Raw genomic sequence first — 24,741 nt, forward strand, 5'->3', positions numbered from 1 at the left:
AAGCATTGTTTTTAGTGCTCTGTGTTATCATGGGATCAGGAGAAATAACTGGTTCCATCTGGGTCTGTGGTTTCACCATATATCCTCACTAGCAGGCTCAAGCAAGGAGTCAAGTGAAGCAGAAGCACGACCCACACTGGTGAGCCCCCTGGAGCACTGGGGTGGTGTTTCATCTTGGAGGGACCTGGGGGAGAGATGCTCCCACTTAGGCCCTGATGCTGTCATTGACCCCAGGGCACACAAGACCAGGGCTGATGCTGCTGATAAATGTGTGGGAAATGAATGAAAGAACAGTTATATTAGTGATTTAAGAGTTGTCACGATGGTTGGATCTATGGCTGGGGAGAAATTTAGAAATCTACCCTTCCCCGAACAATATGCAAACCATAATGCTGCTATCCTTTGAAATTCACATTTCTTCAAAACATTGTGATGCAGTTCCCCTTAAAAAAAAAAAGTGTATACAAAAATCCATATATAATAGTGAGGAAAGTGCATTAACATGAATAAGTCACTGCAAATGGCATACCTAAATTCATGGTATTAGGGGAAATTGTTTGCAGAAATGTGAATATTGTGGGAAATGTGCATTAAAATGCTAATGAATTCTGGATTTCCCAGAATAATAATTTTGATTATCTTCATCCTATCTCTACAATATGAAATTCATGAAATGTGGTTAGAGAAGAAAATCATGTTTGAGAAGGCAAAGGTCAATAAGTGCTATCCAGCAAAAGCCCTGCTACAAATATTGTATATTTATCATAGTATATATTTTTATAGGGGTGCATGGGGTGTTAGGGGAGGGATAGTTCCTCTGGTGTGAGACACGTTGTGCTCCTTCTGGGATAGTTTGTCCAACTTAGGTTCCCACCCTGCACTCAGCTTCCACCTGTGGCTCCTAAAAACTGTCAGCATGTGACAGCAGCCACACTCTGGGAATGGCTTTGACTGGCCGGTTAAACCAGGTGAGGGTAGCCAAAGGGTCTCAAACTCTATGTGAGTTAGGGACTTCCCATGCATGTGAAGACAGGCTCCAGCAGGTTGAGGAGATGAGACCAATAATGGGTCCAATGGTCAAGAAGGTGGTTTCTGCATTTCTGCACGTGCTGTAGAGGGAAGTGAGGGGCAGATGGGGACCATCAACCTGGGAATGTAGCCCATCTAGGAGAAGGGAAACTCTGATCCTAAACCTCCACTGCCCTTGCAGAATATCTTCAGGAGAAAAAAGGCTAAGGAGTAAACCCTACACAAGTCCTGAGTCCCTAAGATGGTGGGATGGTGCCTTGTATGCCTCCTTCAGGCAACTCCTGCAGCCAGTATTATGCCAAGTGTATTGCTCTGCTTTCCTTTGGAGCACATCAGTGAGGCCAAGGGGTCTTGTCTCTGGTCAGCCTAGGACACTGCCCAGGGAGGTCGCTTCAGTCCTGCTAACCCAGAGGTTTGACTTCGCCAGAAGCCGCACTCCATTGTCGCTCAAGAGAGATGGATGTCAGATGCAGGTCAGCACAAAAGACGCAGGGCTCCATTGTCAGTGAAGTTAACTCTTTATTCAAGGAAATGACATACAACTTGGGAACACTTCCCAGTAGGTCTTGCACCTATGGAGCAGTTGGCAGGGCTGGAGATCCCTGCCTTCCACCCCTCTTCCAGATGTTTCCCAAACAGTCTCAAACTGTGTCTGCCCATTTCTGACCTCTGCTCTGCTCTGTTCTCCTCATTAGTCTGCACGTTCTTGGAGAAGGGGGGTGGGGCTTGTCACAGCAGGAGAGAGAGGCCCCCAGGTATCTTCAGAAGCCTCTTGACCCTCCTGCTCTGCTTCAGGCTCAGAGTCTGAACTGCTCCCTGAAGTGTTCCAGGTTCTTCCTGCTCACTAAACCCTGTTGCCCCTTCAGCATCTAGCCCCTCTTCCCAGTCTCCTCCCTCTGACCTCCTCCCAGTGTCCCACCACCAATCCTCTGACTCTGAGCCTTCCTCCTCTGGGGTTTCCCTTGGCCAGTGCCTCCCACCTCTCCTCTTTTTCCATGGATGCCAACAACAATATTTTCTCACAATAAAAACAAAACAGTATTTAGGCAAAATTATTTATTCGAAGGTCACACGCACGCCACTAGCCATTTACAAACCCTTCAGAAATGCATGGTTTGCTGTATCTGTATACCAGTTTTATTTTGGTTTTCTTAAGCATAAAGGAGTGATTGCATACAAAATAAATAATTGCATAGCATAAATAAAATCCATTGTATAAATAATAATAGTGCACATCACTTTTTCCATTCACATATAAATCTTTCAATAGACTTATTTTTAACCTACAACATGAGGGTATGTTTGAATATACAAATATGCCTGAAGTATCTGTTATCCATAGGAACATAGAAAGCTGCCTTATACCGAGTTAAACCATCATCTAGCTCAGTATTTGTCTACACTGACTGGTAGTGGCTCTCCTGGAGATGCTAGGGATTGAACTTGAAGCCATCTGCATGCAAAACAAATGAGCTATCCATAAGAATGAATGAAGCTCACACAGTATGTTATATGACCATGTTCTCCTCTATGCCATTGGCCGCAATCTGTGATTAAGATCAACCTTGTATTTCATAGATATTATACAGTGGAACCTTGGTTGTCGAATGTAATCCATTCTGGAAAACCGTTCAACTTCCAAAATGTTTGACAACTGAGGTGTGATGGGCGGTCAGCAAATTCCATTGAGAAAATGGAGAAGCACACCTTGATTATTGTATTTTAGTGTTTTGTTGGAAGCCGCCCAGAGTGGCTGGGGTATAAATAATATATTATTATTATTATTATTATTATTATTATTATTATTATTATTATTATTATTATTGAAAGCCATTAGACTTCCAAGGCGCATTCCAAATTGGAAGCATTCACTTCTGGGTTTTCGGCATTCGGGCTCCTAATCATTTGGCTTCCGAGACGCTCGAAAACCAAAGTTCCACTGTGTATGCACACACACACACACACACAAACTACAAACAAACTCGAAATGGCTTAAAGCACGATTGCCAAAATTCACCCACTGAAAGAAATGCTACTTCCTGTTTACAGAAACAGCAACTGAACAAACAAGCAAACAAATAATAAATAAATAAAATTTAAGCAACAATTAAAAGTGCTAGGTATCCTGGATGGACCTTGGTAATATGGTATCCTGTGTGAGGCCAAAATTTGAAGTGGGGGGCCCAGCGCAAAGCCACCTTCCCAAACCTGGGCAAGGGAGGAGTTAAGCTTTGGGAAGCAGGCGTGAAACTCTGTCAGGGTCCTAGAGCCCTCTTCTCCTTCTCCTTCTTCCCGTTCTCCTTCTCCTTCTCCAAGCTGGCCAAGCACTAACTAGGCTTTGGGAAGGACGTAGGAAGGTGCCCTTGCTCCCTGCATGGGGGAACCGGTCACATTGCCCTAAAACCTCTGTAGGTGTAGGGTGATCAAATAAGTAAATAAAGCCAAAATACAATTCCATATTCTTTGGAGAAGATGCACTGAACATTTGGTCTTCTTCACGAAACTCAGTGAAAATGTATAACAAAGCATTTGAAAAACTTTCTTTGTCTCATTGCTTTGCTTCTGTTTTCAACCACTTGCCGTCATGCAGTCTCTTCAGAAATATTTTTAGATTTTCCAATAGTTGCTTGGGGCTTCCTTTTGAAGTTTTACAATTCAGGTCACTTTCCTTTTATTAAAAAAAATAAAAGAAAACTGGTGTTGAAAGATGTGGTGTTCCAAAGTTGTAGATCAGGTGTGAATTGGAGTCCGTAATATCAACTACCTATCTGCTCTTACAACAAATTTTTCATTTGATGAGTGTGATTAACATAGCTATTATGCATGCACACAGAGACATTAAATAATTGCTTGTTTTGTAATCAAAAAATCACTGTTAATTGATTTTTATCATCAAGTAATAATAGTCTTTAGTGAGTGTGGTCTCCACAACCAGAAGTTCATTTAGATGGGGTACAGTGATAAGGCAATCACACGCTCAGAAGATGGGTCAGTGAATGAGCATCAAAATTTAATTACAACTAGTAGAAATTAACTTCAGCATGGCTTATTTTCCAAGATGGAAATTGAAATAAATATACTGCGAGTATTTACTTGACTGGGAAAGCCACTGTCTCTCAACCTTTCACCTTTTTGCATGCAGGTGCTAATTCTGTTTCTTAATGCCCAAGTGTCTTACTGCATTGTGATGCTCATTTAGGCCTAAGTCACATCCACACCATACAATGAAAGCAACACCATATATCTCATGCATCCCAGCATGAAATGAACAGTTCCACAGAGCAAAGCAATCGCATTGGTATGTATGGGGTAAGGTGAATCCTCAAGTAAGCTGGCCCTAAGGTGCCAAGACCTTTATGTAATAATAGTAACGTCTTGAACTTGGCCCGGTAACAAATCAACAACCAGAGTAGATCTCTGAGCAGAAGTCTTCTACGATGGCAAGGTTTCACTCCTGCTCAGCTGCTATAAAGCATTCAGCAGGAACTGCAGTTTTCAGATCCAGAGCAAAAGCACATTACAAAAACCCAGTTCTGAAATCACCGGTGCCTGAACTACTGTGGTCAAGCTTCCCCAGTCCAGTCCAGATAAACAGCCAGTGAACTCTCCCTGATACTGGTTCCCTCCCCCCCCCTTTCCAAGTGTCAGAGTTTTTGTTTGTGAGGAGGGGGTTGTCTAATGGCAGGGATGAATCCCATTATGAGCTGGGTATAAGCTCATATTGGGTTGAACATTTTTGGAACTGTGGGAGCTCAGATTTCAAACTCTTCAAGTTTTGAATTTGGCCCCATCACTGCTCCTAAATAGAATGGAGCCACTCAGTTAGCTTTGATCCATTTACTATGCTCAGGATTAACCAGCTCTGTGCAAACACCTGCTTTGCATCACTGCAGATAAGACAGCTCTTTGTGAGCAAGCTATCTATGCTTCATAACTCAGAATTGCAGCAACATAATGTGTGTGCAATTCTGTGTATCTGAAGAAGTGTGCATGCACACGAAAGCTCACACCAGGAACTAACTTAGTTGGTCTTTAAGGTGCTACTGGAAGGAATTTTTTTATTTTGACTATGGCAGACCAACACGGCTACCTATCTATAATGTGTGTGGATGATCATAGCTATGGCTCTGGATTTGTCATGCTAAAATAGCAATAATCCACTGGGGACTCAGCTAAGCTGGTAAAGAAAAAGTGATTTATAGGCGTTGTATGTGTGATATATACTGTGCCACCAGATGGCGACATGGAGACCAATTTTTCTCTACCTGTTTTCCCTATTTGAATTTACAGTGCTTTAAACTGAAACGCTTCTTTGATGTGTCTAGATCCAGCCTAAGGGTCACCAATTTCTGCCACTAAGCCCCAAACTAGTAACAACTCTATACATCAGATGCAGCCAGTATAGTGCCCTCCTGTTGTTTCTGGACTCCATTTCCCATCATCTCTGACCATTGGACATGCTGGCTGGGGCTGATGGTCCAACCATATAACCACTGAGTTATGCCTAATGTGAGTATTTAAGAGAAAAATGAAACAGATCTACTTACATTCTGTGAATGCCACCTCTTGGCAAGTTCATGAAGGCTGCTTCTAAGATTATGATATTCGTGGAACTGTGGCACAGAATCCATGGAATTATTAAATGTCTTCAAATCTTTCTTTTCACACTGTTTCTGAAATGAGAGGATTGTTTTAAGGTCATCTGTCAGATTAAACACACCATTGTTAAATATGGCAGCACTACAGCATAGCTGTGGAATTCAGGGCCTTTTATGGTTCAAATCCCATTCATTCCCGTAGGGCTTTTACCTGAGAAACTCCAAATGATCATAGGTAGCAGTGGACGAGAGGCAGGTAGGGCAGTGCCCCCCAAACAAGGAGCTTGCCCCCCATCCCCTCCCATTTCTGAACTCCTGTCATCAGCTTATGCTATTATTTTTCCTTCTCTCCCACAGAGAAATATACTTTACCTGTTCTGTGCCAACAAAGACTACTTTTTTTCTGGCGCCACCACTGCAGATGAGTCATGTCTTCCATTTTCACAACTAGTATTTCCTCTCACAGTCATCTCTCTCTCTCTCCCCCCCCCCCCCGGTGATCCAGATTTAAAAGGCTTCCAGAATGTTCAACGTTAAATAATGGGCCTCTCTTTCTACTCCAAAGGTGACCAGACCACATGTCACATGTTAAATGCAGTCCGCCAAGCCAGAGGGGCGGGACTCACTCACCTTTCTTGCTCAGCTGATCAGCCACCGGCTGGGGAATGCAGGAAATATTGGTGTTCCTTTGCTGCTAAGGAGCTTATTAGGTACATCAGTTTGGGATGAACTGGGAGCACTGGTGGATTCTTTAAGCTCTCCCCAGTGCTCCTAATCCAGGCAGTACTATGGCTCCTGTGCTGCCAATCTTTTGCACCTTAACAACATGGAGGGAAGGCAGCACTTCCACTCACGCCCAATTTTGCCACCCACAAAGAGCATGGGGAAACTGCTCGAACCCCAATTTTATCTGACTAGAGATGCAGATCCTGAACAAACACTGACCACAGGAGGGAATTCATCCTGACCTACACAGCTAAGTAACCCTCACCATGATAACAAAATGGAACGACTCTGTCCTGTGTTTTCAATGTAGTCATAAGCATAAGATTCTAAGATACTAGCAGAAAGACTACCTAGAGCTTATCTACGTGTTCATTCTTGAATATAACTGCAAATACAGCACAACACTTAAAACAGTGTGCACTCCCTTAGATATCAAAATGCTAGATGCTAATTCTGAGAGATCAACATGCTCTGGACTTATAAAATCCCAATAATTAGATCAGACACTTATTAACAATGTGACATTCTCAAGCACAGTAACATTCATGATCCCCAATTAAATCCTGATACCAGCAATCTGCTTCACTTATCAATGTTAATACATCAATGATATCCCCACTGTTGCATTGTAGGTTTTTTTAATATTTAAAAAAAGATGTAAGTCCAATTCTTCGCACATACTTCCTGTAAAGTGATCCACACATTGTAGATTTCAGGTGACTATTTTAATTGAGATGTGGAGCTTGTGTTGCTTTCATCTCCCTGTCTATTTTGTCCTTCTGGTTAGGCTGATGGTAGGGAGACTCCAACAACATATTGAGAGCCAAAGGTTCCCCATCCCCATGTTACAGCACATACCAGTGGGAGAAATTGTCTCTGGACAACTTATAACATGTGGTTTGAAACCAGAAAGTCAGTCAAGTCAAAGCTATGCATATAGCGTGTTCTCCTTCATGGAGAGCACGTGTTGTGGTGGGGGCTAACAAGACACCCACTGTTGCTGGGTGGGGAAAGAGGGTTGGCCACCATTATGATTGAGTTCTGCTTGTTGCTGGGGAGATTTATATGTTGCCATTTTGCGATTGACAGCCATAGCCTTTATATGCCCTGTGTGCAGTGCTGAGCTTCCGTTTCACTACGCGCACTGGATACCCGTCCACCCTCCCTAATTTTAGGGTTGTTCGCTTGACCTTGCTATACCTGTCATGGGGTCGTCTGCTTTGGGGCAGGGGCCCGGTAGGAATTTTGTCCATTTGGCTGATTGGCTGTTGCCATTTGGTTTTGGCCTACTGTGTAGCAAATTGTCACAACTTGTAAGGTTGCGGTTAGGCATTGGTTTTATGAATTGGTTGGTGGATGGGTAAGGGCTGGCTGTGCCTGCCCCTCCAAGGCTGCTGCTGCAAGGTTATTCCATTAAAGAAATCCAGGGGCTCGCCATGCTTTTGTCCGAACCCCTGTCAAGGGGTTAGGACCACACATGAGCCCCTGGGAGCATTTAGGGAGAGGTGAGGGCATGGTACCCAACTCCATCTTTCTCCCCAAAATGTTTTCCCTTTCTGACTTTGCGTGTGTGCAAATGTCAGTCTGTCCCCATGCAGGGTCAGATAGTCACAACCAATGCCTAAGCAACCACACACGTTTCTTGTATTTTAATAAAGTTGTGGCCAAAATTATGCCAAAAACCTTAAACAAAAATTATGTGTCAATTGTGTGTTTTTTGTGGGGTGGCTTGGGGACCTCAACACACAACTAATTTACAATTACAGATAGGTAGCCGTGTTGGTCTGCCATAGTCAAAATAAAAAAATTCCTTCCAGTAGCACCTTAAAGACCAACTAAGTTAGTTCTTGGTATGAGCTTTCGTGAAGAAGTGTGCATGCACACGAAAGCTCATACCAAGAACTAACTTAGTTGGTCTTTAAGGTGCTACTGGAAGGAATTTTTTATTTTAACTAATTTACAATGATATTAGTATGACTTAACTTTAGCTGGAACGTGTCTCAGCTCAACATCAATTATTTTCAGAGACAGTTTACTATCTCAGAACAACCCTATTTCAAAAATAATGAATTACTGTTATTTCAGGGCATCCAAATGCCGCAGTAGGAGTTTGGATTTGATATCCCGCTTTATCACTACCCTAAGGCGTCTCAAAGCGGCTAACAGTCTCCTTTTTATGCAGGGCTTTTTTTCCAGCTGGAACTCAGTTCTGGCGCCTCTCAGGTGGGTGCCATTGCCATTCTAAGAGAACGAGGGAGACATTCATGGTGAGGAGTTCCAGAACCTCTTTTTTTAAAAAAATAGAAAAATAGCACTAGTACATTCAACAAGGGCTGGCCCAAGACATTTTGGCACCTAAGGCAAAGTGCAAAATGGTGTCACCCTCCTCACCAGCGAAGAAGGGGTGAGTGAAGATCTATGTCGGGAACAAGAGAGGAAGAAAGATCTCCATCCAGACCTACTGCTTCTGTGGATCCTGCTGCTGTCTCACCTGGCTGTCTCACCTGGCCTCTTGGGTGGGCAGGCCCTGCACGCCACATACAAGTACTTCTCCCAGAAATACCACTATATCAGAGGATAGCTCAATCGGAAGAGCACAAGGCTCTTTATCTCAGGGTTGTGGGTTTGAGCCCTGCGTTGGGCAAAGGACTCCTGCCTTGCAGGGGGTTGGACTAGATGACCCTTGTGGTCTCTTCCAACTCTACCATTCTGTGATTTTATCTGGCATGCTAATACTTAGTTTGAATTTCCCCCCGCAAATTTTTCAAAGAATTTTTTTCAAAAAAAAATCAAGAACATTTTTACTTTCTTACCGGGTTTTGTTTTTCTGGAATATCTACCAGTGGTGTTGAGAGGTCTTTATTCTTCTGAAAATAAAAATGACAAAACATAGTTAGGTAACAAAAGTTAGAGTAAATATTAGACATAACTGGATCCTTCCAGCTTTTTTCTTCAAGGGTATTTTTCCATAACAGCTGTAGGGGGTGACTCTTTCAGGAAAGCAGTATCTCCTCTCACTGAATGTTCAGCTTTCATTACAAAACATAAATCTGGAAACCTCTTGCTTGTGACTTCACTCACTTCTTGGTAGTTATGCACAGTATTGCCCTTCAGGTAACTTTAAACACATTAGGTGACCTATATGCTATGTTCCAACTATTCTGCAATGATCTCCTACCTTAGTCCCCTTGACTACAGAAGTTCTGGCTACTAGTTTGTGATGCATTAAGATAGTCTGATATAGTTGTTCATGCATTTATCTCTGTAAGTGCATGCATTAATTGTTCTTATTATCCCATGGCTTTTTAAAAAGGGAACTCTAGTGGCTGCAACTTCACAGTATCCCATTAGGTTTTTGAATGCTCATCAGAAGGAAATGTAAATTTCCACTAATTTAATTCTATACAGTAGAACCTTTACTTACAACTGCCTCCACTCGTGGGTGTTCCAAGTTGCGACCGTGGCAAACCCGGAAGTAACCGGCGGGTGTGCCGCTGTTCACGCATGCGCAGGAGTGACAATCGCCATTCACGCACGCACAGGAGTGGCGATCGCCGTTCGCGCATGCACAGAAGTGGGCAATCGCTGGCCCCGCCTGTGCACCACGGCGCCTCTCCCAGCGACCCATTTCGCCATAAGGATGGGCCTCCGGAACGGATTGTGGTCATGAGTAGAGGTTCCATTGTACATAAATCTTAGATTAGGGTTCAGAAACCTGTGACCCTTCCAGTGTTGCTGGACACCAACTCCCAACAGCCACAAGAAGAGGGCCATAGATTCACTATTGCTGTCTTAGATTGGCTGCATCAACAGGAATATAGTGTCCCGATCAAGGGAAGTAACACTACCAATATTCCCACTCTATTCTGCCTTGGCCAGACCACACCTGGAATCCTGTGTCCAATTCTGGCCACCACAATTTAAGAAGGATGTTGACAAGGTGGAACGTGTGTAGAGGAGGGCAACCAAGATGATCAAGGGTCTGGAAACCAAGCCTTATGAGGAGCCGTTGAAGGAACTGGGTATGTTTAGTCTGGAAAAGAGGAGACTGAGACCACATGTGATAGCCATCTTCAAATATCTTAAGGGCTGTCACATGGAAGAGGGAACATGCTTGTTTTCTCCTGCTCTGGAGGGTAGGACTTGAACCAATGGCTTCAAGTTACAAGAAATGAGATTCCAACTAAACAGCTGGAAAAACTTTCTGACTGTAAGAGCTGTTTGACAGCCGTACAGATTCCCACAAGAGGTGGTGGACTCTCCTTCCTTGGAGGTTTTTAAGCAGATGTTGGATGGCCATCTGTCATGGATGCTTGAGCTGAGATTCCTGCATTACAGGGGGTTGGACTAGATAACCCTTTGGGTCCCTTCCAACTCTACAATTCTATGATACTATGATTGTTTTCTTTATCATTCCCTCACCCTTGAATTGCAGTCGATGTATAAGTCAAGGATAATGGGCCCTATTCAACCCAAGGAATGAACCTAATAAGCCATGTCTATTAATTTCATTGGATATACTCTGAATAGAACTAGCATTGGATAGAACCCTACACACACACACACACACACACACACACACACATCTTGTCTAAAATTTGGAGTTTCCCCATATGCTGTAAGAAACAAAATACAAAATGTGGTTCAGTATTACATATACATATAAATTTGCACTGCAGTCCTATCACTCAGAAGTAAGTCTCACTGTGTTCAGTAGGCCTTACTCCCAGGAAAGTATACATAGGATTGCAGCCTCAAGTCAGACAAAGTCAACCAGGTTCTGTATATAGTTATAACATACCACTTGATCCATTGCGTGATGCAAGTATTTCTGAGTTTCAATAAGGGCAGCTAATAATTTTCCCGTTGGCCGGCAACTGGCATACACTCCAAAGCAAAGCAAAATCAAACAGCTGGAGTGCATTGTGGTGAGAGTAGCGTGCTTCGGTTTTCTTCTGCTGAATCTAGCAAAACTTTTGATGCTCACCCTTTTTATATACAAAGGATGCTAAAGGAAATGATTAATATCTACCACAATATCGGGTAGACCAAACCAAGGTTGGGACTGCTGGAAATTACCTTGAAGAGTGCAGACTTTTCACTGTTTATCTGATGTTGAGGTGCATGCAGCTTTGAAATAAGAGCCATCTTAATCATTGAATATATATACAGATATGGGCACACTTTCTACCAAAATAAGCACACGCATAAAGCCCACCATCATCCAAATATTGAGACTGAATCTTTGAAACTAGAAAGTACCTGTTTTAGAATCATATCCTTAGCTAATGAGACAGAAAGGTACTTTTTGTTTAATCATGTCCTTAAATAACCTAATTAATTAATTAATTAGGGGAGGAGCTTAAATGTGATATCTGAAAGCATGGGCTCAGTGTCAATGACAGTTTACATTAGATCCCTAAGGGTTGAGGGCTGCTGCTACCTCTTAAAAAGGGCTTTGCATCAATTTTTATTAAATTTCATTTAGTTAGTTTATATACTGCTCAATTACAGATGTATCTCAGCTGCGTGTAGAAACTCAAAGCAATGAAAATAAAATGAATTAAGACTATAAAATCAGAATTCAGTTAAAAGCATGCTGCAATAAAGAATAATATGTAAGTCTTCAGTAGATGCCAGAGGTACGATAGGGCAGGGAGGGGGCTTGTCGGATGGCAAATGGAAGGGATTTCCATAAAATTGGACACACACAAACACAATTTTGAATGCATGGCTCCTGTGGAAGCCAAGTCATGCATCCAAGCCCTGGGTGTTGCCTAACAGTGAGTCCCACAAAGATCTCAGTGATCTGGCAGAGACTTCAGAGATCAGGCAGTACTTGAGCTATCCTGGACTCAAGCAGTTAAGTGCCTTGTAAATTAATACCAGAACCTTGGAATGCATTTGGCAGTGCATTTGTCTCATAGATTTGTGTACTGGGGATATGAAACATGCTCATGGTGCTTGGTCTTGTAATGGCCATTTGTAATCATGCATATATAGCACAGAGATACCACCGTAGCCACTATAAGCTTAACCAACAGTTCCCTAAGCAGCTGCAGGTCCCAGATTTCTTTGGAAAAGCTATGATGGTATTTTAACTTCTGTTTGTTTTAAAGTGGGGTTGTATTCCCTCCCCCCCCATTTTTCCTGTTTTCTCTTTTGTAAATTGTTTTGAGGGTTGTTGTTTTTTTTTACAATCAAGTAGTGTTTAAATTTTACGAAATGAAATAAATAAATGGAAGTTGTGGAGTTTACAACTTGGAAAATCATACTGCCTGAATTTTCATCGTCATAAAAATTTAGCTATCTGCTACCGGTTGCAGCTTTAGACAGCAAGCTTCATGAGAAAATGAGTGAGTGATAGGAATCAGGCAGTGTATGGAGCATGTGCTGTTCTTACGAATTATGTAAACCTATTTGCGTGTTGAGTCCCACAATTGCCACCACCCAAAAATTCACACTTCACACATCAATTTTTGTTTAGGTTTTTGGCATAATTTTGGCCACAACTTTATTCAAATACACAAAATGTGAGTGGTTGCTTAGGCATTGGTTATGACTATCTGTCCATGCCCTCAGGGACAGGGCTGGCATTCCGGACACCAACGGAAGCCAGAGTGGGAAACAAGTATTGGGTGAGAAAGTGAAGCTGGGTACCAATCTCCCACTACTCACCCTCATGTTCCTGTGGGGCTTGCACGGCCCAGGTTCATCTCCATGAACAAGGACGAAAGAATGGCAAGCCCCTGGATTCCTTTAACGGAATTCCCATCGCATCATTTGGAGGGGTAGGCACTTACCCCTCCAAGCACCAATTTAACCAATGCCTAACCGCCAACCTTACAAGTTGTGACGATTTGCTACGCAGTAGGCGAAAACCAAATGGCACCAGCCAATCAGCCAGATGGCAAAATTCCTACCATGCCCCCGCACCAAGGCAGACGACACCATGACAGGCATAGCAAGGTCAAGCGAACCGTAGAACCACCCTGTTAAAGGGAGGGAGGGCGGGTGATCCGATGCAAAACGGCCAAGAGGACGTCTAACGTCTGGCCCCTGTATTTATAAACTCTAACCCCTCCTCCAAATTTGGCAACAACAAAACTGCCCCAGCAACCCAATCTTAACCCCTTAGGAGGCTTGGGTCTTTCCAAATCTGCCTGGTCATGGCATGGTGGCTTGTTACCCCAACCGCAACACGTGTTCTCTGCTAGGGAGAACACGCTTTGCGTGTTGAGTCCCACAATTGCCACCCCCAAAAAATTCACACTTCACACATCAATTTTTGTTTAGGTTTTTGGCATAATTTTGGCCACAACTTTATTCAAATACACAAAATGTGAGTGGTTGCTTAGGCATTGGTTATGACTATCTGTCCATGCCCTCAGGGACAGGGCTGGCATTCCGGACACCAACGGAAGCCAGAGTGGGAAACAAGTATTGGGTGAGAAAGTGAAGCTGGGTACCAATCTCCCACTACTCACCCTCATGTTCCTGTGGGGCTTGCACGGCCCAGGTTCATCTCCATGAACAAGGACGAAAGAATGGCAAGCCCCTGGATTCCTTTAACGGAATTCCCATTGCATCATTTGGAGGGGTAGGCACTTACCCCTCCAAGCACCAATTTAACCAATGCCTAACCGCCATGGAGCCCACAGCTCCCCGCCAAACCACTCACAACCCCAACCAAGCTCTCAGCTTGGCCACCACTGCACCCAGCCAGGCCTCATTCCCTGAGGCAGAAAGATGCACACCATCATCCCTAAAAAGGGATATAGCCTGAAAACGAATCATAGGATGGGGAATTACGTCTCCCCCCAACTCAAAAATCTTTGCAGCCACCGCCACATTAATACGTTTTCTGGCCCTTTCAATGGCTACCGGGCAACGACTGCCCCACCAAATGCGTCTGTGCAGTAGCTTGGACCAAAATATTTTTGCTGTAGGCACCCATGTCTGCAGCATCTCCAAATCGCCCAATATTGCCATACGAAGCGAAAGGCAGTCCATAGACACCAGGTCGTTCTCGCCCAGCTGCACCACTATAGCCGCAGGCGGCCCATCCAAGAGCAACTGCCTCCGGATCCGCGGCAGGAACTCCGCCCAGCGCATTCCCCGTCTGGACAGCCATGACAGCTGCACATGTGGAGGGAAGCCGAGGCCTGGACCCAGACCGGACTGCCTTGCTGCGACGCCAGCCCAATGGACGATACTGTGCCCCACCAACCAGATACGGACAGCCGCTAGACCTAAGATAAACAAAGCAAAACAACGTAAGAAACCAAGATTGTTAGCGAACGTAACCTCGAAACGCATCCGACTTCCAGCGGCCCAAATCCTTTATTCTATCGGCCGACAAGCCCCAGTGAGCAGCCGTCGTAGCAGCCCCAATCCTGAAGGAATGAGGGGCAAAACCATCGGCCGTGCCATCACAAGCCATAATCGCCTTTCGCATCACCTGTGCAAACTGGTGTCGTGTCAGGGGCAACCCGTTCTCATGCTTGAGTAGAGGCCCATCGCCTGAGGGGCGTACTGCTAAATACTTGCTGATATCCTTTACAGGACAAGGGCCCGCTTCCCCAGTAGCAGGGAGACGAATGACGGCACCCCTACCCCTCTGATCTGTCTTCGAATTCCTGACTGAGATCCTTAGCTCTGCAGGGGCTAACTGCACATCCCGGAGCAAAAGGCCCCTAGAACGACCATCACTGCGCTCTTCCAGCACTAGCTCACCCACTCTCAATGCTCCGAAGAAGGCGATAGAAAAGGCAGCCGAAAAAAGGCGAGCCTCATACCCTGACCAGCACACCACCCGTAATCTTTTGCGCATCCTGCTCAACAATTCGAAGGAAATTGGGCGCCGTGACACCGGCTGAGGAGGACGCAGTCTGCCCCAGCCTTCGAGGGCCTTGCGCACGATAAACTTCCCACAAGGGTCTTTATCATAAAATGTTTTACTGAAAAAAGCTATAGCAGCAGCTTGAATCCTAATGGTCTTAGCTGCACGCCCCAACTGAAATAAATGCGCCAAGTAACTTAACACCTGTGAAGAGGTGGGTGGGACACCTACTAGTTCGCAAGCTGCCTGGCGCATAAATACCAAAAAATCAGACCAAGCTTTTGTGTAAGAACTAAGGGTAGAAGGGGAAACAGATGCCGCTACTCCCTGCAAAACTAATTGCTGCCAAGGTTCCAGAGATGATCCGGGAAATATTCCGGACGTATCCGTGCCTCTGGAACCAGAAGTCTGAACCGCTCCATCTGAAAACGGGACAGAGCATCAGCAATTTCGTTAGACACCCCGGGAATAAAACGTGCAGAAAACACGATATTATAACGCAAACAATGCAACACAAAGGCCCGCAATAAGGCTGACACCCTGGGTGAACGTGACGATAGCTTTGCCAGTACGGACACCACTGCCTGGTTATCAGTCCAGAAGCAGACACGACGGTTCCTGAATTCCTCGACCCACAAATGCACAGCCACTGCAATGGGAAAAAACTCGAGAAATGTTAGGTCCCGCGTAATCTCTCCTCCCTGCCACGCAGGCGGCCACTGCTTGGCGCACCATCGCCCCTTCCAATAAAGTCCAAAACCCAGGGAACCTGCAGCATCCGATTGAACCTGAAAGTCATTCTGCAAGTTCAACGTGTCTTGCCATAATGACACCCCGTTGAATTCCTCCAGGAATCCCAACCACATGGAAAGGTCAGCCCTCACCTCACTAGAAAGACGCACTCGATGATGAGGGGCCCTCAGCCCCACCGTGAGACGAGCCAGGCGTGAACAGAAAGGGCGTCCCGGTGCCACCACCCTACACGCGAAGTTCAGGTGTCCTAACAGAGACTGCATTTGCCTCAGGGATACTCTCCGTAAAGGGAGCAGTTCCTCTATGACCTTCTTCAAGGCTACTAGCTTATCTCCTGGCAAGCTAGAAGTCTGGGAAACCGTATCCAATAGGATACCCAGGTAAGTAAGTTGAGTGGATGGGCCCTCCGTCTTTCCCGCTGCGAGCGGAACCCCTAGCTCCTGAGTAAGGTCAGCAAAAGCTTGTAGCAACACCGAGCAGTCGCCAGTGTCATGAGCCGAGGCCAATAAAAAATCATCGAGATAATGCGTGACCCCGCCCAGCCCTGTTTTGGATTTGAGGGCCCACTCCAAAAATGTGCTAAATGATTCGAAAGCAGCGCACGCTACCGAACAGCCCATCGGCATGGCCTTGTCAAAATAGAACTTACCCTCGAATTTGAAACCCAGAAGCCAAAAATCATCCGGATGAATCGGGAGAAGGCGGAATGCCGATTCAATATCACATTTCGCCAATAGGGCAGCGCGGCCGAACTTCCGAATCATCTTGATCGCCTGATCAAGAGATGCGTATCTTACGGAGCAGAGCTCCGGTGGGATAACATCATTAACTGAGGTACCTCTGGGATGTGACAAATTATGAATTAAACGAAATTCACCTGGGGCCTTCTTTGGCACGATACCCAATGGGGATACGTGCAGATTATGAAAGGGGGGGTCATCAAAAGGACCAGCCATCCGATGCATGGCCAGTTCTTTTGCAATCTTCTTACGGGCGACCTCAGGTAACTCACGCACTGATTTTTGGTTAGAAGGATTCCGAGCCACGGGGGGCATGGCTACTGGAATCCGAAAACCAACTGAAAAACCATCACTCAAATAAACTGCAGCGTCCCTATTAGGATAGGACTGCAACCAAAGTTGCAGAGCCGGCAATTGAACAGGGGTACGCGCCAAGGACGTCAAAACTTCATTTCCCTGTGCCTGATGCAGGAGGGAGAGAGGCGTTTTGCTTGGGGGGTTGCTGAGTGCCCCCCTTTCCCCCGCGAAAGGGCCGCCGGTTCCCAAAACAAGAGGAGGCAGGATGTGAACCATTGCATTTCTCACAAATGTGTGCGTACTTACACCCTTGACGTTGACAAGAACCCTTATTAAAGTCCCAGCATGGTAACCGGCGGCTGGACCTAAACGCCAGAGCCTTCGGCTTCTGTTGCTCAGGCGCCTTCTTATCGATGAGTGGAGCTACATGGGTGGTCCACACATCGAGATCCTTACGATCCCATCTAGCTGTGGGAATCCTAGCGGCGCGGCGCCTGAAGTTCTCATCATACTTTATCGCGGCTTTTTCACCAGCTTTGGTGAAAGCAGAGCGAACAATAGATAAGTACACTATCAAGTGAAGAGATCTCCGCGGGTAAGCCGCTACCACCACGCCAGCAAATACCTGGAAACAATCGAGCCAGTGCTCGAAAGTCCTGTCAGAAACAGGGGCACCCCTACGTGGCTTTGGCAAATTCCACTTCTCCTGGTCCTCCGAAGGAGGGGCCAGTTTGAAAATGTCCACGTAACGGCCATTCAGTACCCTAGACCGCAGTCTAGTCGACAAGTGCGCACCTGGGATGATGTCTCTGGCAGAATTGGTAGAGACTTTTACCTCGGGTACCAACACGCCATCCCTGCACTCTTGAACAGCCCCATACCTTGCTCGGTGCGTGTTGGCCCTCCGCTCCCAAGCCCACCTAGGCAGCCCTGATGCCGATTCGCCAAAACCCCAATAGAGTTCCTTGGCAGCGCCCGCCTCATCATCAGAACTGGAAGAGGACGTACCAGAAGAAGAGGAAGACGATTCACCCTTCCTTCGCTTGGCGCGCTTCCGGGAAGACCTCCTGCGGCGACGTTTTCCGCCCGATGACTTCCTGGCAGGGACTGGCAAAGTGTCCTCCATGGAGGACTCAGCATCAGGGCTCAGCTGTGATGCACCTGTAGCTGATTGAGGAGAAACAACAAGTGAGAGGCCGGAACCCGACGCCACCTCATCCGAAGGCTGGATGCACACGCCTCGGCGGGTGGAAGTTGCCAAAGGGTTTTGACTTCCCGTGGCCCTCCCGGAGGAACGACGTGGCCTCCGTGAACGGCCGCGAGAAGCAGGTAAGTCGCAGGGCAGGGCTAGCTGGGAATCAGTCATCAAACCCCTCGCTGATCCTTCTCTTCCATCTTCACTAGATGACGGTGACGCTGGAGACGATGCCACCACTGGACGAGGACGCCTTCCAGACGTAGAAGGCTGAGCAGAGCAGTGTTGAAGGAGACCATCCATTTGGGCAGCGAAGCGAGACAAGGCCACTGGATCGCCGGCCATGCTTTCCACCAGGGTTTGCACCCGTCCCACCGGTTGCCTTGGGGTGGGAGAACGAAGCGCCTGCGAAGGACCTCTAATAGGCCGCTTTGCACCCGAGGCCGAGCCAGGACGAGCCACAACTTTCTTAGGAGCCATACCTGCTATATAGAATCAAATGAGAATTAAGAATTGCCGCCGCCCGGCGTCACTGCCGGACACGGAATAAGAAATTACAGGAGTCAAATTACTCCCAAATGCTAGAAATAAGCAAAATAATACAAAAGCAACAGATATCCTTCAAGGCAGCCTCTGCTATCTATCTGTCTATCTAACTATCTATTTGTCTGACTATCTATTTATTATTAATTTATTTTAAATTATTTATTTATTGCTCATTGCTATTTATTTCTATTTGCTCAGTACCAACAATGCTGGAAAAGAAACAATTAGATGAATGCACTTCCCTGTTCTGCCAGCAGGGGCACCCTACAGCCCCAGACTCACACACGAACAGGTGCAGCGCTGCCCTGAGCCACCAGGGGGAGCCTGAAGCCGGGAACCAGCTGCAATAACCCAACTTAACCACCAGGGGGAGGCAGACAAAAGGACAGGCCGCAACCACGAGGGATTTTCTCTCGCAGTGGTGCGCCTCTGGGGGAACCAAAATGGCGGGCGCAAGTGCGATCCGCCGCTCCCGATCCCGGGAAGCGGCCCCGCCAGACCCAGCCGGCAAACAGGGAAGGAACCGGGCCAACCAGGAGGCCTGGGCACTTAGCGCCGCCGCGCCGGCCTAGTGGCGCTGCTGCTGCCGGAACCACAGGCCCACCCGCAAACAGGCCGCCCGCGCTCCCGACGCCGAGCGGCCCGCGGGAAAGTAGGGCCGAAAAGGGGCACCCCCTCCACCAAATGAGCGCTGCCACGGCCCTGTAAAGGCTGTGGAAATAACAGACTCGCCGCAGCAGAAGCCGCGAAGGTAAGGGGGGGCGATCTCAGCAAACGAAGGGGGAAGGGCCCCAAGCTCAGCGGCACGAAGCCAGGCCGGAGCAGCTCACCCCAACCCCAAACGTCGTCCCACGCGCTCCAGGCCCCAGCCGAGCAGGAAAGGGGAGAGGGGGGAAGAGAGGGGAGGATTCCTTAAAATCGGGACCCCGACAGAAGCGGGCCGCCAGCAGCGGGCTCCAAAGTCTGTTAGAACTCGATGCCTAGCCCGAAGGCAGGGCCCGGTAGGCAGGGGGGGGAACCCACCCTCTTAACTTGATGAAAACCGCTTCCCCAAAATAGAAGGAAAAGTCTAAATTAGGGAATAGGAATATATTTTAGTAAGAGGGTGGGGAGGGAATGCGGGAAGGGAAATGAGGGAATCAATTAAGCAAAGGGAAAGGGCGAGTGGAACAGAAATTTAGGATAGGCCCTACTAAAACCGAAAGTAAAGGCAAAGTACAACCGTCTCCACGCAGCTCCTGATCCGATGCAAAACGGCCAAGAGGACGTCTAACGTCTGGCCCCTGTATTTATAAACTCTAACCCCTCCTCCAAATTTGGCAACAACAAAACTGCCCCAGCAACCCAATCTTAACCCCTTAGGAGGCTTGGGTCTTTCCAAATCTGCCTGGTCATGGCATGGTGGCTTGTTACCCCAACCGCAACACGTGTTCTCTGCTAGGGAGAACACGCTTTAGGACAATCTACCGTATTTTTCTGTGTATAAGACTGTTTCAAAACACAGACGCACACCCAGTGGTTGAAGGAGAGAAGGAAGGAAGTGCAATGTGGCCGACTCTGACCTGCAGTGATCCCTAATTTGCTATCGCAAAGAAGACTCAACACTCCAGCAGTTGGGAGAAAATGTTATATTTATTTAAACAAAACACAGAATATGCAGCTGAATGGTGTTCGCTGAAGACTTACATCAAAAGACAGCATATGGCTGTCAGGTTCATGCAAAGTATGATTTTATCTGGACTTGACTGTATTCCAGGACATATTATTGACTGCTCCGTTGTGCATTGTTTATATCTGTCTGCAGTAACCATTTCTCCGTTTTCTTTTGTTATGGACAAAATGTATCTCTCATACATGACAGATGGCCATCCAACCTCGGCTTTAAAACTTCCAAGGAACAAGAACCCACCATATCTTGTGGGAGTCTGTTCCACTGGCAAACAGCTCTTACTGTCAGAAAGTTCTTCCTGATGTTTAGTTGGAATCTCCTTTTCTCTGGAGCAGGAGAAAACAAGCTTGTTGCCTCATAATATTTGTAGACTTGCTTCCGACTTGGTCTTTTGTATCTTAGTTCATATTTTATGTTTGTTAACAATATGTATTAACTTGTAAATTGTTAGATGCCTTGGACATTTTAAATTTTAACATTTTATGGAATGGTTGAAATTTTAAAAAGGAAAAAGAAAAACAGGAATGACAATTTGATACTGGCCTGAGTTCCCACCATTGCCAGATCTCCTTTTTACATGTACATGCACACACACTTCTAAACATAACTTCTAATTAGAACATGACCGAGAATGGTTAAAACTGCAGATCTGTGATCAAAGTTAGTAACACTCCCAACAAAATGTCTGATGACGTTAGAGTAGCATCAGATAAAGCTAAGCTAAATCATCTTGTGCAGAATATATGATCATGGTGTATCTTAGATAACAATTGCTAAATATAATACAGATTAACTGGAAGGGTTGCAATAATTTTTAAACGTTTATTAATCTCTTTCCTGTACCACAAAGTGATTCGTGAGTGCCCAAATTTATGTTAAGCAACGCTGTCACACAAGACCTTTGTGTGTAGACTAAGGGTGGAAAAGAAATATGATCCAGCTTGAATTTAAAGGTAAATCTACCTAACTTACTTTCCAAAACAATGCACAAATTAAAACACAGCCATCCTTTCATGCTTCTCTGATGTTTGCAGTGCAGTTCTCTGGGTAGGGTAAGTAAAGTGTACACACAATACATGTGCATGCAAATGCATATATTTGGTAAAGAATGTATAAAATGCATTATGTTAGGGGACATTGCTATACTAAAAATTCACACTGAGGACTCTTAAAATATGGACATGTGGAGAGCTGAGCTTAAAATTGGGAAAATGGTAAACTGGGAGAAAGTGAAACTGACAGATTCACCTGTCTGTAGTGTGGATTAAATATTGATTTTATGGGCCCATGCAAAGTAACCCCTCCCCCTCCATAGAAGGCATTCATTTCTATTATAATTGGAAAACCTTTACTTTCACTACTGATTGCCTTTGTGCATCGGCCTGGAAAGCTCTGTTGGTTAGAACGTGGTGCTGATAACGCCAAGGTTGCTGATTCAATCCCTGTATGGGCCAGCTGCGTATCTTGCATTGCAGGGGGTTGGACTAAATGATCCCCAGGGTCCCTTCCAACTCTGCAGTTCTCTGATTCTATTCATCTATGTATGACCCATGGCTTATGATGTTAACAGCACAAAGAACCCTGCACTTACACTTATTAAGTTAAGGTTAAGGGGTGATATGATAGCCATGTTCAAATATATAAAAGGATGTCACATAGAGGAGGGAGAAAGGTTGTTTTCTGCTGCTCCAGAGAAGCGGATACGGAGCAATGGATCCAAACTACAAGAAAGAAGATTCCACCTAAACATTAGGAAAACTTCCTGACAGTAAGAGCTGTTTGACAGTGGAATTTGCTGCCAAGGAGTGTGGTGGAGTCTCCTCCTTTGGAGGTCTTTAAGCAGAGGCTTGACAACCATATGTCAGGAGTGCTCTGATGGTGTTTCCTGCTTGGCAGGGGGTTGGACTCGATGGCCCTTGTGGTCTCTTCCAACTCTATGATTCTATGATTCTATGACTTCTTTCCACACTGAAAGTGTTTCTTGTAATTAGTACACTCTGAACGAACTCATTAGCTACAACATTAAGATCAATTTCCTGAGATTTCCATTTCTGTGTTTGAGGCATGCTTGTCCCACGCTTAACCCTACAGATGTATTTATTCTGCAAAGGCATGAGAATGACCTTTCTGATGTACAAAAGGAAACAGGCCTGGCCAGATAAACTTTGTCAATTCTGGTAGCAGCTCACACAGATGTTTCTTTCCTTGCTCAGCGCTTGGAAGATCAACCACATCCTGATTCAAGAGCTGCAAGTTCTTTCCACTCCCTTGCAATATCCAACAACATGTCATGATGAAATTGTACTCAAATAGTTTCCAAGTCAGTTTTGTGAAAACTTAGAATATACGTGCTGTCATCCTCTCCTACAGCAAACTTTTCTGTTTTGCTCGTGGGAGAAGCAACTGTATAAACTGATGCCGATATTATCAGTGATTTCATAGAAGATTTTTCCTGTCGAAAGCTTTAGGAGACTCAAACCGGTGAGGACAAGGGGTGTAGCATGGGGGACGGGAGGGGCATGGCCCCAGGTGCACAATTTTTGAACAGGTGAGCCAGGTGACCCCCTGCAGGCGACCCCCAGAGCAGCGCAGCTGGGTGGATTCTGCCACAGTCTGAACAAGCTATATTTAATATGTCCAGTTGCCCAAATATAAGCAGTAATAACTGAAGCATGAAGTAAGAAGCAAACCTCAACAGGTTTCGTGCATATCCATCTGCCTTTGCCCAAGGACCTCCTGTCTCCTCAGATGACACATTCTCAAATAACTCAGTTGGGCTCCTATAAGAAGAAACTACAATTATAAGGTACACACAGAGCTACAGTTCCCAGCACCTTGAACAAACCATGGTTGCCATTATTCTTCTGTGCCGTGAACTGGCAGGACTGTGAGGAGGAGAAAAGGGATTGCAGCAAGGAGTGTAACTGGGACTGGGGCACACTGGGGCAAGCTGGGGATGGAGAAGGAGAGGTTGATGGAGACAATGCTCACAGGATGATGGAGGATAGCAAGGGGGTGGGAACCAGAGCAGCAGAACCCATAGGCAGAGCCAGAGGGGTCCCTTTCTCCCCAAACACAGCAGAGCTCTGAGGCTTAAGGAGCAGTTGGACATTCTAGGAGGCTAAGTCAAGCAAGGACCCACAACCCAGCCCACTAGCTGGCCAGGTGGGGCTTTTGCTAGTTCTGGGAGGTGGTTCATGATTCCTCTGCTGGAGTAGGCTCAGAACAGGTGAGGATCACATGCCTCATCAAGCTCAGATGCTGCAATCAGCATGTAAGGCATAAAAGGGAAGCAGACCTGAGATGCTGTGCCTACTGAACTTCCAGTGCTGGTTGGATCACAGCTTGGATGTTCCAGCAAGCTCTTTGGGACGGTGATTGTGCAGGATTGACCTCCAGATGTCCTGATCCCTGGGTTGGGTGCAGAGGCAGGAACCTGGCTGGACTTTGGACTTGTTGGCCTGCCAAACTATGTGCTAGCATCTGCCATAGGCTTGTGTGCACCACACAACTGACTTGCTGCCAGTTACCCCATGGTTCATGGGGAAGCTATGTGTTTTGGTTTTGTTCTTTTAGTTTTTATAGGACACTGTTGTTTTGATGGGTAGCTAATTTGTTTTCCCTTTCTGAAGGGATCATTCTTTATTGTAGTCATCACCACAACTTCATTATACATTGACTTTAACATCTGCAAAATTAGGCTGAACTGAAAGCAGAAATCAATTGCTGCACACGGTGACCTGTTTCAAGTAGTTCTTGAAGCGGGCAGTGGCAAAGAACAGAGAAGTGACTGTAATCAAAGAAATGAGAAGAAAACAAGGTACTTTCAGAAAACAAAGTACCTCATTAAAATCAGATTTTTCTCTGTGTTCGCATCATTTATTGATAATCCTCTCTTCATTCTGCTCACTTGGGAGGGGGAAGTAATTTATTTATTTATTTCTCAGATACCCTCCTCATTATTTTGCTATTGCATCCAGGGTTATTAAACACTTCATGAGGAGGACGTGATGGGCCAGGTCACAAAAGGGCATCCATCAACTGATGGATGCAACATCAAACAATAGCATGCTTGGATTAGTGGATCATCATAGCCTTAACAGCACAAACAGAATTTTCACAGCACCGATTGGGTAGGAATGGGGGAGAAATGTGTTTGGGTCACATTTTAATGAGGACTTACATAATTTGCATTATAACATTTATTTGTTTGTTTTATTTATTTGTTTGTTTTATTTGTTTGTTTATTCATTCATTTATTTATTTATTTTACATACCACTCTTCAGCAGAAGATATTAAGCAGGAATGCACATAAAATGTGTAAATAAACTGAAATATGCATTTT

General features: G+C 45.6%; 1 protein-coding gene across 1 annotated transcript in view; it reads right to left on the reverse strand.

Annotated features, from left to right (window-relative positions):
* LOC309519491 (claudin-34-like) overlaps positions 1 to 24,741 on the reverse strand; it is a 78,609-nt gene that overhangs the window by 25,862 nt on the left and 28,006 nt on the right. The window contains exons 3-4 of the mRNA XM_082200553.1: positions 9,167 to 9,220; positions 5,577 to 5,702 (exon numbers count right to left, since the gene is read on the reverse strand). Of these exons, the coding sequence (XP_082056679.1) occupies positions 5,577 to 5,702; positions 9,167 to 9,220 (180 nt within the window). The remainder of the gene's footprint in view (positions 1 to 5,576; positions 5,703 to 9,166; positions 9,221 to 24,741) is intronic.

This window comes from Podarcis vaucheri, assembly GCF_965113315.1.
Source record: "Podarcis vaucheri genome assembly, chromosome: 15".
Lineage (NCBI taxonomy): Eukaryota > Metazoa > Chordata > Lepidosauria > Squamata > Lacertidae > Podarcis > Podarcis vaucheri.